At 34.1% G+C, this 13,296-nt stretch overlaps 1 protein-coding gene across 1 annotated transcript in view; it reads left to right on the top strand.

Moving 5' to 3' along the window:
* Ttc6 (tetratricopeptide repeat domain 6) overlaps positions 1-13,296 on the top strand; it is a 242,176-nt gene that overhangs the window by 173,426 nt on the left and 55,454 nt on the right. Inside the window, exons 16-18 of the mRNA XM_048798678.1 lie at positions 6,079-6,248; positions 9,402-9,522; positions 10,845-10,995. Of these exons, the coding sequence (XP_048654635.1) occupies positions 6,079-6,248; positions 9,402-9,522; positions 10,845-10,995 (442 nt within the window). The remainder of the gene's footprint in view (positions 1-6,078; positions 6,249-9,401; positions 9,523-10,844; positions 10,996-13,296) is intronic.

The following is a 13,296-nucleotide window of genomic DNA, read 5'->3' as shown; positions in this document are numbered from 1 at the left end:
AGTTCTTTATAATTTCTCTCTTTAGTGTTCTGTAGTTTTCATTGTAGAGGCATTTCACCTCTTTTTGTTGGATTGATTCCCAAGTTTTTTTTTTTTTTTTTTTTTGAGGTTATTGTGAATGGGATAGTTTTCCTAATTTCTTGATTTCTCCTTCATCATTGGTATAGGAACAAAATTGATTTATGGGTATTAATTTTGTATCCTGCTACTTTGCTGAATTTATTTATGAGTTCTAGAAGTTTTCTGGTGGATTTTTTGGGTCTTCTAAATATAGAATCATGTTGTTGGCAAATAGAAATAGTTTGAGCCCTTCTTTTCCTATTTGTCTCTTCAATTTCTTTCTTTTGCCTAATTGCTCTGGCTAGAGTTTCAAGGGGTATGTTGGATAGAAATGGTGAAAAAAAGGGCATCCCTGTCTTGTTCCACCTTTTAGAAGGAATTTTTGAGTTTTTCTCCATTTAGAATGATATTGGCCTGTGTTTGTTGTAGGTAGCTTTTTTCAATGTTGATGTATGTTGCTACTATCCCTAGTTTTAAACATGAAGGGGTGCTCTATTTTTGTCAAATGCTTGCTCTGCATTTATTGAGTTAATCATGTGACTCTTGTCTTTAAGTCTATTTACGTGGTGAATTATATTTATTGATTTCTGTATGTTGAACCAACCTTGCATCCCAGGGATATACTCTAGTTGACCATGGTGCATTATCTTTTAAATATGTTTTTGTATCAGATTTACTAGTATTTGATTAAGAATTTTTGCATCTGTATTCATCAGGATTATTGGTCTGAAGTTTATTTTCTTTGATGTATCTTTGTCTGGTTTTTGTATCAGGGTGATACTAGATTCAGAGAATGAGTTTGGAAGGATTCCCTCTTTTCTCTTGTGGAATAATTTGAGGAGGATTGGTGTTAATTTTTCTTTAAGTGTCTGGTAGAACTCTGCTGAAAATCCATCTGGTCCTGGGCTTTTCTTTGTTGGTAGGCTTTGGATGGCATTTTAAATTTGATGACTTGAAATTGATCTGTTTATGTTTTCTATGTCCTCCTGGTTCAATTTGGGCAAGTCATGTATCTCTTGAAATTTATTGATGTCTTCAAGGTCTATTTATATACATATATATTTTATGCATACTTATAAACATATTTTAAATTTGTTATATATATGATAGTAGAATGCATTACAATTCATATTACACATATAGAGTATGATTTTTCAAGTCTCTGGTTGTACACAAAGTAGACACCATTTGTGTCTTCATACATATACTTAGGGTAATGATGTCCATCTTATTCCATCATCTTTTCTACCCCCATGTCACTTCCCTCCCCTTTGCTGTATCTAGAATTCATCTAATCCTCCCATACCCCCCACCCCCCACGTTATGAATAAGCATCCTTTAATCAGAGAAAACATTCAGCATTGTTTTTTTGGGATTGGCTAACTTCACTTAGCATCATATTCTCCAGCTCCATCCATTTACCTGCAAATGCCATGATTTTATTCTCTTTTAATGCTGAGTAATATTCCATGGTGTACATATGCTGTACCATTCATCTACTGAAGGGCATCTAGTTTGGCTCCACAGTTTAGCTATTGTGAATTGTGCTGCTATTAACATTGATGTGGCTGTGTTCCTGTAATATGCTGTTTTTAATTCCTTTGGGTATAGACTGAGGAGTGGGATATCTAGGTTAAATTCAAGATTTAATTTATTGGTGCATAAATTTTCATAAATAGTTTCTGATTACCCTCTGTATTTAAGTGGTGTCTGTGATGATATTCCTTTTTAACAACTGACTAATAATTTGAGTTTTTCCTCTGTTTCTTTTTGTCATCTCAGCTAAGGGTTATCAATTTTGTTTATCTTTTCAAAGAATCAACCTTTAGTTTTGTTGATTTTTTTTTTGAAAAAACTTTTTTGGGTCATTTCAATTTCATTGCTTTCAGCTCTGATTTTAATTATTTCCTGTCTTCTAATACTTTGGTTTTGATTTGTTCTTCTTTTTCTAGAGCTTTGAGATGTAAAGTTATGTCATTTATCTGGTGACTTTCTATTCTTTCAATGAATGAGCTCAGTGCAATGAACTTGCCTCAGAGCTGCCTTCATAATGTCCCAGAGATTTTGTTATTTTGGGTCACTATTTTCACATACCTCTAAGTATTTTATTATTTCATTCCTGATTTCTTCAGGTATCCACTGGTCATTCAATAGTGTATTATTTAGTCTCCATGTGTTACAGTATCTTCTATTTTTTATTTTATTGTTAATTCTTAATTTTGTTCCATTATGATCTGATAAAATGCAAGGTGTTATCTCTATTTTTGTATTTGTTAAGAGTCACTTTGTAGCGTAAAATATGGTATATATTTTAACCATTCAATCCCTGAACCTGAGTCATTTAACACACAAACAAACAAAGAGAGAAAGAGGAGAGAAAAAAATATATAAAATAAAATAAAGGTTCTTTTTTCATAGAAAAATATTTATTGCTACATAAATATTGACATATATTATATTATATATTAACATTTCATTAGATATGAAGCATATTTATGGTACTATATTATCACATAAAACTTTAAATTAAAAAATAGCGATTTTTTGTATTTTAAATTATTTTTTAATATGTTCTTTTTAGATATACATGACAGCTCTAGAGTGTATTTTGACATATTATACATACATGGAATATTTTTCTAATTAGGATCCCATTCTTGTGATTATACATGATGTGGAGTTTCACTGGTTGTGATTCATATATTAACAAAGCAAAGTTATGTCCAATTCGTTCTAGTGTCTTTCTTATTTCCATCCTCCATCCCATACCTTCATTTCCCTTGATCTAATCCAATGAACTTCTATTCTTCCCTCCATCTCCCTTATTTTGCATTAGCATCCACATATCAGTAACAATAAATGATAGCAAGGATTTCAGGGAAAAGGGTACACCCATACATTGATAGTGGGACTACAAACTGGTGTAACCACTATGGAAAATGGTGTGGAGATTCCTCAGAAAACTTGAAATGAAACCACCATTTTACCCAGTTATCTCACCCCTCAATATATACTCAAGGGATTGAAAATCAGCATCCTATATTGACATGGCCACATCAACATATATAGCAGTTCAATATCCAAACTATGGAACCAACCTAAGGCCCTTCAACAGATGAATGGACAGAGAAAATGTGGGATACACAGTGGAATATTACTCAGCCATAGATAAGAATTTATGGTACTTGCCAGTAAAGCATAGAACTGGAGACTATCATGCTAAGTAAAATAAGCCAATCAAAGTAAAGTCACATCCTTTGTGTCTTCATATATGTACTTAGGGTAATGATGACCATCCCATTCCACTATCTTTCCTACCCCTATGCCCCGGTCCCTCCTCTCCCTCCCCTTTTGCTCTTTGCCCTTTCTAGAGTTCATTTAATTCTCCCATCCTTCCACCACCACCCCCCTCGCCCTGCAACATATTATGAATCAGCGTCCTTAAATCAGAGAAATCATTCGGCATTTGGTTTTTTGGGATTGGCTAATTCCATGGAGCATTATATTCTCTAGCTCCACCCATTTATCTGCATATGCCATGATTTTATTCTCTTTTAATGCTGAATAATATTCCATTGTGTATATATACCACATTTTCTTTATCCATTCATCTACTGAAGGGCATCTAGGTTGGTTCTACAGTTTAGCTATTGTGAATTGTGCTGCTGTAAACATTGATGTGGCTGTGTCCCTGTGCTATGTCTTTTTAAAGTCCTTTGGGTATAGGCTGAGGAGTAGGATAGCTGGGTCAGATGGTGATTCCATTCCCAGTTTTCCAAGAAATCTCCATACTGCTTTCCATAATGGTTGCACCAATTTACAGTCCCACCATCAGTGAATGAGTGTATCCATTTGCACACATCCTTGCCAACATTTAATGTTGCTTGCATTCTTAAAAATTGACATTTTGACTGGAGTGAAATGAAGTTTTGATTTGCATTTCTCTAATTGTTAGAGATGTGGAATATTTTTTCATATATTTGTTGATTGATTGTATGTCTTCTTCTGAGAAGTGTCTGTTTAGTTCCTTGGCCCCTTTATTGATTGGGTTATTGTTTTTTTTTTTTTTGGTGTTAAGATTTTTGAGTTCTTTATATATTTTAGAGATTACTGCTCTGACATGTGTGTGGTAAGAATCTGTTCCCAATTAGTAGGCTCTCTATTCACTTCACTGATTGTTTCTTTGGCTGAGAAGAAGCTTTTTAGTTTGAATCTATCCCATTCATCGATTCTTGATATTAATTCTTGCACTATAGGAGTCTTATTAAGAAATTTGGGGCCTAATCTGACATGATGGAGATTTGGGCCTACTTTTTCTTTTATTTGAAGTGGGGTCTCTGGTTTAATTCCTAGGTCCTTGATCCACTTTGACTTAAGTTTTGTGCATGATAAGAGATAGGGGTTTAATTTCATTTTGTTACATAAGGATTTCCAATTTTCCCAGCACCATTTGTTGCAGAGGCTATGTTTTCTCCAATGTACATTTTTGGCACCTTTGTCAAATATAATATAACCGTAATTATGTGGGTTATTTCTGTGTCCTCTATTTTGTACCATCGATCTACACATCTATTTTGGTGCCAGTACCATGCTATTTTGTTATTATTGCTCTGTAGTATAGTTTAAGGTCTGGTATAGTGACACCACCTGCTTCACTCTTCTTGATAAGTATTGCATCTCTTATTTTTCCAAATGAATTTGATGACTGCTTTTTCTATTTTTACGAGAAATGTCATTGGAATTTTGATTGGAATTGGTCATTTTGACAATATTAATTCTGCCTATCCCAGAACAAGGTAGATCTTTCCATCTTCAAAGGTCTTCTTTAATTTATTTTTTTAGTGTTCTGTAGTTTTCTTTGTAGAGATCTTTGACCTCTTTTGTTGATTCCCAAGTATTTTTTTTATGCTATTGTAAATGGGGTAGTTTTTCTTGTTTCCCTTTCAGAGGATTTGTCACTAATATACAGAAATCCCTTTGATTTATGGATGTTGATTTGTATCCTGCTACTTTGCTGAATTCACTTACAAGTTCTAGAAGTTTTCTGGTGGACTTTTTGGGTATTCTAGGTATAGAATCCTATCGTTGGCAAATAGTGCTGATTTGAATTCTTCTTTACCTATCCGTATCCCTTTAATTTCTTTCATCTGTCTAATTGCTCTTGCCAGTGTTTCAAGAACTATGTTAAATAAAAGTGGTGAAAGAGGGCATCCCTGTCTTGTTCCAGTTTGTAGAGGGAATGCTTTCAATTTTTCTCCATTTAGAATGATGTTGGTCTGATTAGGCTATCTTAATTCAAATTCTTACAATGTAAACCTTTTATAATAGTTGCATGCCATTAAGCCATGTTAATTTTTCAAACATACTGACTTTTACATCTTCCTTTTTTTTTTAAATTTTTACTGCCTCAATACTTTAGACCATCATCAGCTCACACCTGAGATGCTATATTATCCCAAAGCTCTGGAGTGATAAGATTTGATTATCACATAATAAAAATCTATGGTTTCAAAAACTTTCTTTCATTGGCCCCAGATTCTTAAAAATGGCCGAGAAGACAGCAGTATCTATAAGACCTCTAATAAGACAGCAGTATCTTATAGTACCTTGAATTAGCTTCCTTGTTCTTCTCCAACCAATTCAATCTCTACCTGCAAGTAATATCCCTTTGACTCAAGAAATAACCAGAATAGACCAATAACTAGGAAAGAATTTTTAAAGAGTTTCAAAGAAGTTTGATACCCCCAGCAAATGTAAGAAATGAAATGAAATTAATAAGCATATAGTTAAGATATAGAATGTAATTAGTAAGCATATAATTATTTATACAAAGAGTGTACCTTATTATAAAATGTCTATATCTTCTTTGCTATTAATAACATGACTAAACTCCCTCGTAAATCATGGAGATATAAGCACAAATTTTTATTCAAATATAAAATTAGTTAAATAGGTTTACCAAAACCAGAAATGTATATTTTGCAGTATGTATTAAAATGCTTTTTTTTTCTTTTCTAGGATACATCGAGCAAGAGCATATTTTAAAAGGAGTTTTTATAAACAAGCAATTCAGGACTTTTCTATTGCTATTCACTTAGATCCTAATAACTGGTTGTCATTCTATTATCGAGCTTGCTTATTTAGAAAGACTAACCCTCGTAAAGCACTACAGGATTATAGCATTTCAGGTACTTTGCTTTCAACTGCACATACATACACATCTGATCTGAAGTTCAGCAGCTTAGTCTCATAGAGGGAAATATGGATGTGGGATCACTAATATAATATCTATAATACTATATACTAGTATTCATATACTTACATATTAAATATATTTTAGATTATACTATTGTATATGTATACATACCTCTGTGTGTGGATATATATATATATATATATATATATATATATATATATATGTGTGTGTGTGTGTATATATACATATATATATATTATATATATATATAGCACTTAGGACAGTAATAAAATTGTCCAATAAATGTTAAAGATTATTATTATTATCCTAGAAAATATCTTGAGGATCCTTTTTGGTCACAAATGATAAAACTTGCTAAGCTAGCCTGTAGGAAAAGATTAAAGCCAAAATCATATTGGTCTACTCTGAACAATTAGATAATAGAGATTTTAAATTATCGTGATAGTCTAGAAAGGGGAGAACTAAAGAGGCGAAAGTTGGAAAATTGGAAAATGTGAGGAAAAAGCCTTTAGAGAAAGATCAGAGAGAAATAGATTCAGCCAGATGGCAGGGCCGTCTGAGACAGGGTCTCAGTGTGTATTTATATATATTATATAAATACACTTACAAGCCACATGATTGAGCTACAAGCATTCTAATATGTCCTTTTGGTATGTGTGAATAAATGTGTGCATATGTTTTCTGTAAGTATGACAAGGGGAAACTATTGTGTTAAGGAAATCTTTCTGTAAATAGAGTTCTGGAAACCATTCTGGAAACTCCATTCTATTTCCTAGTTAGCTTGCTTAAATGGCATTAAACTGTCCTGGTGGTTCGGATCCTATTTAAGTCAGCCCATGGATTTGTCAAATTTCATTTTTTTTTAAGAATTTTAATATTTATTTATTTTTTTAGTTTTCGGTGGACACAACATCTTTGTTTGTATGTGGTGCTGAGGATCGAACCCCAGCCGCACGCTTGCCAGGCAAGCGCGCTACCGCTTGAGCCACATCCCCAGCCCAAATTTCATATTTTTGATGCTTAAATTAAAAATAGGCTTTGAGAAATCTCAGAAGCTAAAGTATGTTAACAGCCAAAAATGGTAATGTCTTCTTTGCCCTCAGTCAGTGCGTCCCTGGTTTATATGTGTCCAGCACAATTCTTGATCATGAGTAAGTGACCAGTAAATAGTCAACAGTGACATGGATTGAGCCTATCCTAGCAGATGAAATCCAGCCAGAACCCAATGACTGTGCTTACCTGGGTGCAAAATTGTAGAATCTCATCGTTCTAGATTCTCTTTATCTGGAAATTAAGGAGAGATAGATTTCCTTCCCTGTGGGAGTCTGGCTAAGATGATTGCTGCTAAAATATTTCTAAGTCCTTTTGCCTCCTGAAGTCATCTTGTCCAATAATATTCAGCTAAAATAGCCCCGTTGTCTCCTGAAAGGAGCCTAGGGCTCTGCCTTCTCTTTCTAAGGACTCTTGGGATGGTATTCTGAAGATTTTCATTCAATGATCTCATCATCTCAGTCTAATTTCTGCCCTCAGATGATTCTACATCGCTCGCCCTCTTACTTCTTGTAGCTCCTGTTCTCTCTGCTTTGATTCTTCTTAGGTCTTTCCTTCAGTCACCAAAGTAGCATCAACAGAAACAATTCATGCATAATACAGAACAGCTTAGAGTTAGGAGGATAAATGTGGCACACACAACTTAAAGATCTCTGTAGGTTTTCCTGGCTCTATCGGCGTGTCTCATACGGCCCTGCCATCTAGCTGAATCTATTTCTCTCTGGTCTTTCTCTAAAGGCTTTTTCCTCTTTTCCAACTTTCTCCTCTTTAGTTCTCCCATTTCTAGACTATCACGATAATTTAAAATCTCTATTATCTAATTATTCAGAGTAGACCAACTTAATTTTGGCTTTAGTCTTTTCCTATAGGCTAGCTTAGCAAGTTTTATCATTCGTGACCAAAAAGGATCCTCAAGATATTTTCTAGGATAATAATAATAATCTCTAACATTTATTGGATATTTTTTTACTGTTCTAAGTGCTATATATGGAATATCTTAATGACAGTTCAAACAATGACATCAGGTAGGTGCTATCATCATCTAAATTCTATTGATAGTAAAGCCTAAGAATAGAAAGGTTAAGTAACTCTAATACTTTTTTCCTTAAGAATTTCCCATTGTTTTAGAGCAACTTTCCATACTGTAGTGCTTTTTCCCTTGATAGCCTACCATGCTGGAACTGAGCAGTCATATGGCATTCAGGTGGTCATTTACTTACTCTAGGATCATTGCAGATGCTGATTACCCTTCCTCAAACTCAGAAGTGAGAATATTTGTGTTCCAGACTAAGAATATTTTTGGTAAAACTTTCTTCCTAACCCAGGAAGGGCTTGAGAAGCTCAGAAGATATATGTCAAACCTTGTGTAAAACATATTTAACACACTAACTTATTTTTTAAAGTGAATGGGAGTCAGTAAGCCAGAGACATGAGGTGACTTCTAGGCAGGTTACTGGTAAGAGCGCACACTGGAATCACCAAGAGGAGGTTCTTTTTATCATGTAAATTGTGATTTCATAGTCAAGTTGCTTGCCTCATTTCTAAGTTTTGCCTGCCTTAGAGGAGCTCCTTTGTGGCTACCTTTCCTGGTTTATGAATAAGCCTGACTTCTGCCATATGTCCTGATCTGGGTTAGTACCAGAACCTGTTCTTTGGCCAGAAACAGTGTCTTTGTGATAATAACAGGCTGTCAAGGGTAATGACACCCTCCTGACCGGAGTTATATTCTATGCCCAACTTTGCCAATGCCTTGCATCATGACTCTGGTCAATGTACCTGGCCCCCTTGAACCTTAATCTCCTTCTCTGGAAAGTGAGTGGACTCCATTAGATTACCACCAGAATTTCTTCCAGTTTTAATGGGTTTGTGAGCCTTAATAGCCACATTGTTAACTAATAAACAAATGCATTTTTTATGTTCAATACTGTTTATACTCACAAAATACATTCATCATAGATATATTTTGTTTTATGTAATGTTAAAAAAGAATAAGCAGTAGAAAGGGTGTAGGCTGAAATCTGACCCAGATATGATTGTTCAAAACCTGAATAAAACATATTCTTTTATTTTAAAGTTCTCCTAAATGACGGCTATGAGAATTTTAGTTGTTTTCTACATCGGGGCATAGTATATGTAAATCTAAAACTTTGGTGGCTGGCAATTTGTGACTTTGAAGCTGCTATTTCTCTAGAAAGGTATGTTTTATTTTCATACTGGTTTTACTTTTGTTTAAAATAAAAAAAAAAAAACAAAATAAAAGAAACAGTTTTTTCCCCTTATCATCGATAACTTAAAATGAGGCAATTAAAAATCATTCTAGAATTAGAATACCACTAAAATTAGACTACTGCTAAAATAAGAATTGTTTGTGTTAGGTGAGAGGTTGAATAGGTTTCAAAGGAGTTATTTCCATAGATAATAAATCAACAAGCTCTTAGGAGGGGTTGGAGGATACCCAGGCTAGAGCTTTTGGAAATTTCTGGAAAATCATTATCAAGTTTTAAAATAATGACAAATATTCTGCTTAATGTATCATTGCTATGCACAAAATACAACTCAGTGGAAAGAAATCCTCTATTTTGAGCTCCTGATTTCATTTGTTAGTAAAGCAGAGGAAAAAGCCAGTAACATTTAGAGCATAGTTTCAGGAAGGAACACAGATTGAAAGTCAAACATATTAGTCAAAGAGCCAGATGTAAAATACAGATTTTAATTAAATAATTCCCTTCTTTCCAATGAAGTGTTCATTAAATGGAAGTTGTCAGAGTAACAAATCAAGCTAATTTTATGTTGACTAGCAGACTGTCTACTTAGCTATCTAATGTGAACTTTGAACTTGTCTCCGGAAAGTCGTGGAGGATAGTTCCATAATGATTGTCGTGATTTTCTTTTGGACCTTTTTGAGCCAGATAGGAAAAGAAAAGACTTTTCTCGTGCAAAGAGTCAGAAAGTAGGTGGTAGGAACTGTGGTGTCTAGGCAAAGGGTAAGGGGTTCCCTGAGATTGGACCATAGAATGTGTAGTTTCCTTATTTTGAAAGAGACATCAAACAAGATAATGTCTAAGGTCATCTCTATACTGAATATTATTTGATTCTAAGAGAGAAAAGCAACAAACATCAATGCGGATATGGTTTTTAACCTCAAGCCACCAAACCGTTTTTCACTGTTATTCATAGCTTAAAGTAAAGACTTTTGAATTGAGGAAAACTTGAGCTTGAAATTCAAGGTAACTCAAGATTAAGTCAAGGAGCAATAAAGTATTAATAAGAGTCTAGGAGACTCCATGAATTCGGTTCCTAGCATAGTCTCTACAATTGTTAACTCCAAGGATTTAATAAAGGGCATTTATAATTTTTTAATAGAGCATAGTAGTTAACTAATTCATATTTCTTTGGTAAAACATTAAAAAACCCTGATATATATTGATGTATATATTTCATTAGGTTCATTCATAATTGGAGAACATTTTGAATAATTAAAAATGTCTAACAAGATTTTATTTTCTTGTTTTCCTAGAACTGTTACTTTGGCTTACATAAACATTGGCCTCATATATCTGCTACACCTGGAAAACTACAATGAAGCTATTTGTTGGTTTTCTGAGGCTATTAAAATTGATCCTTCCTGTATTCAAAGCTATATTTGTAGAGCAGAAGCCTATTATAAGGTATTTAGTGTCTGAGAATTTTGAATACAAATTTTAATTTTGTGGCTATCTGTTCAATTAATTTTAAAATGTTTTAATGTATTATTTTCCTTAGCTAACTATAGAAACAAATGGGCTTATAAGCTATAAATGTTAAGCATATGTAGTTTACATACTCACAAAGTCTCTGCTTATGAGATGTGCGTTTTTATTGTCTTTCATTTTAAAATAATACTGTATGTTTTTTCCTTATTTTAAAAGCAATATGTATTTATTATAGGTAATGTAGTTATCCAAATTAAAAGCTAAATAAATAAATAAGTTTAATGAAAAGTAATAAATTAAAAATGGTCCATATTCTCTAGGGATAATACAGTTAACATTTTGGAATCTGTTGTTCTAATGTTTTGTGCATGGGCATACTGGTGAGTGGGTGGGTTCATAGAATGGGATCTCTATGTAGAATGGTAATCTAACCATTAAAACTTTCCTTTAAATTTTTACAAGTTAAATTTTAAAATAAATGCAATCCTCCTATTTTTTACAAGTCCTCTGGATAAGCTAGTTCCAGTCTGGATAGGCTAGGTTATGCTGTGGTAAAAAAACAACTCCAAAATCACCATTTAAAACAACAAAGGCTTGTTTTTTTCTTCTACTACCTGTCCATTGAGGATTACCTGGAGATTATGCTGTCTGCTGCCCATGTCTCAAGGTCTCCTGTGACTGGAGTCTCATGCAAAATTCTTACCTTCTGGATGACAGAAGCAGAAGATCCAAGATATGTTCAGTCTGGTCCCTAGGAAAAGTTTGCCTTTGACTCCTATTAGGAAAGATGTAAACATATTTGCAGTGAGTGAGTTTTTACTTCAATCTAACCCCATCAATGAAGCTCAGGACATTTGGGGAAGCTGGTGTTTCCCCTGAACACACACAGAAGCCAAAACACCAGCATGGTAGCAGGGGATAAAGGACGTACAATCAGACAATTGCCTCTTTGTACTGAGAGCAAAAATCAATCTGTGAACAGTAATGGGTGTATGCACTGTAGTATATGCACACTGAAATAAAACAGTCCTTGAAAAGAGCAGAACCATGCCAGCTGATTATATATATATATATATGTTATTTTTTTTCCCATGAGATATATGTCAGTAAGAAAGGCAAGATTCAGGGGCTAGGGTTGTGGCTCAGAGATATAGCGCTTGCCTAGAATGCGCGGGGCACTGGATTTGATTCTTAGCACCACATAAATATAAAATAAAGATATTGTGTCCACCTATAACTAAAAAATAAATATTAAGAAAAAGGCAAGATTCAGAAGAATATAAAGTGTGTACAATATGATCCCATGTAAATCAAGTAATTATAAATCAAACCGTGTGTATATATGTAGAGGAATACATTCTCCTACTGTGTTGGTTCAGCTTTTCAGCCTCCATGGGAATCTAATCTAAGGCTGCCTGCAGGCTTCCCGGAGAGGTCCAACCCCAGGGAAGCTTGTAAATTCAGAGAGTGAACCTCCATTTGTCCCCAAACAAGGTTTCCCCAATGCATAGACATGGACAGTTGGTAGAACAGGTATAGCAATGTGCATGTTTTGTTGGATGGTAAATTAATCGAACCAACCCAAGCAGAGGCTGCTTATGACACAATGGCCAGAAAGTTTCACAGAAATTCTTAAATTTGTTTAAATGAATCTCAGACTTCTTCTCTTTATGGGCTTCCTCTTTTGACCCTACCCACTATTTCTTCCAAATGGTTTATACTGTTTCTGCAGGTCTTGCTTGTTTCCATGTACAAATTAATTTGGGGCATTCTCTTTTTTTCATCAGTCATTATGGTTAGGGGAGTGGTTGGTTGTCCCAGGTTAATTTTCTGTCACCATGTAGTGATCCTTTAGTGGTATCTACAATGATAGTGATTTTGTCCCCAGATATATACAAATTCAGTTTATGTTTGTGAGACCAGTATTAATGAAAGAATCAATGCTTATTTTTCTTTATATATTGATATTAAATAGATATTTTTATACAATTATTATATTTTTATTCACTTATGTAATTTTTTAAATAATTTTTATTGTTGGTTGTTCATAACATTACATAGTTCTTGATATATCATATTTCACGTTTTGATTCAAGTGGGTTATGAACTCCCATTTTTACCCCGTATACAGATTGCAGAATCACATCGGTTACACATCCACTGATTTACATATTGCCATACTAGTGTCTATTGTATTCTGCTGCCTTTCCTATCCTCTACTATACCCCTCCCCTCCACCCACTCTCTCTCCTCTCCTCTCTCCCTCTCACTTCCATT

This window comes from Marmota marmota, unplaced genomic scaffold (genome assembly GCF_001458135.2).
Source record: "Marmota marmota marmota unplaced genomic scaffold, marMar, whole genome shotgun sequence".
NCBI lineage: Eukaryota > Metazoa > Chordata > Mammalia > Rodentia > Sciuridae > Marmota > Marmota marmota.
The sequence above is the reverse complement of the archived record's forward strand: the minus strand, read 5'-3'. Positions and strand labels throughout refer to the sequence as shown.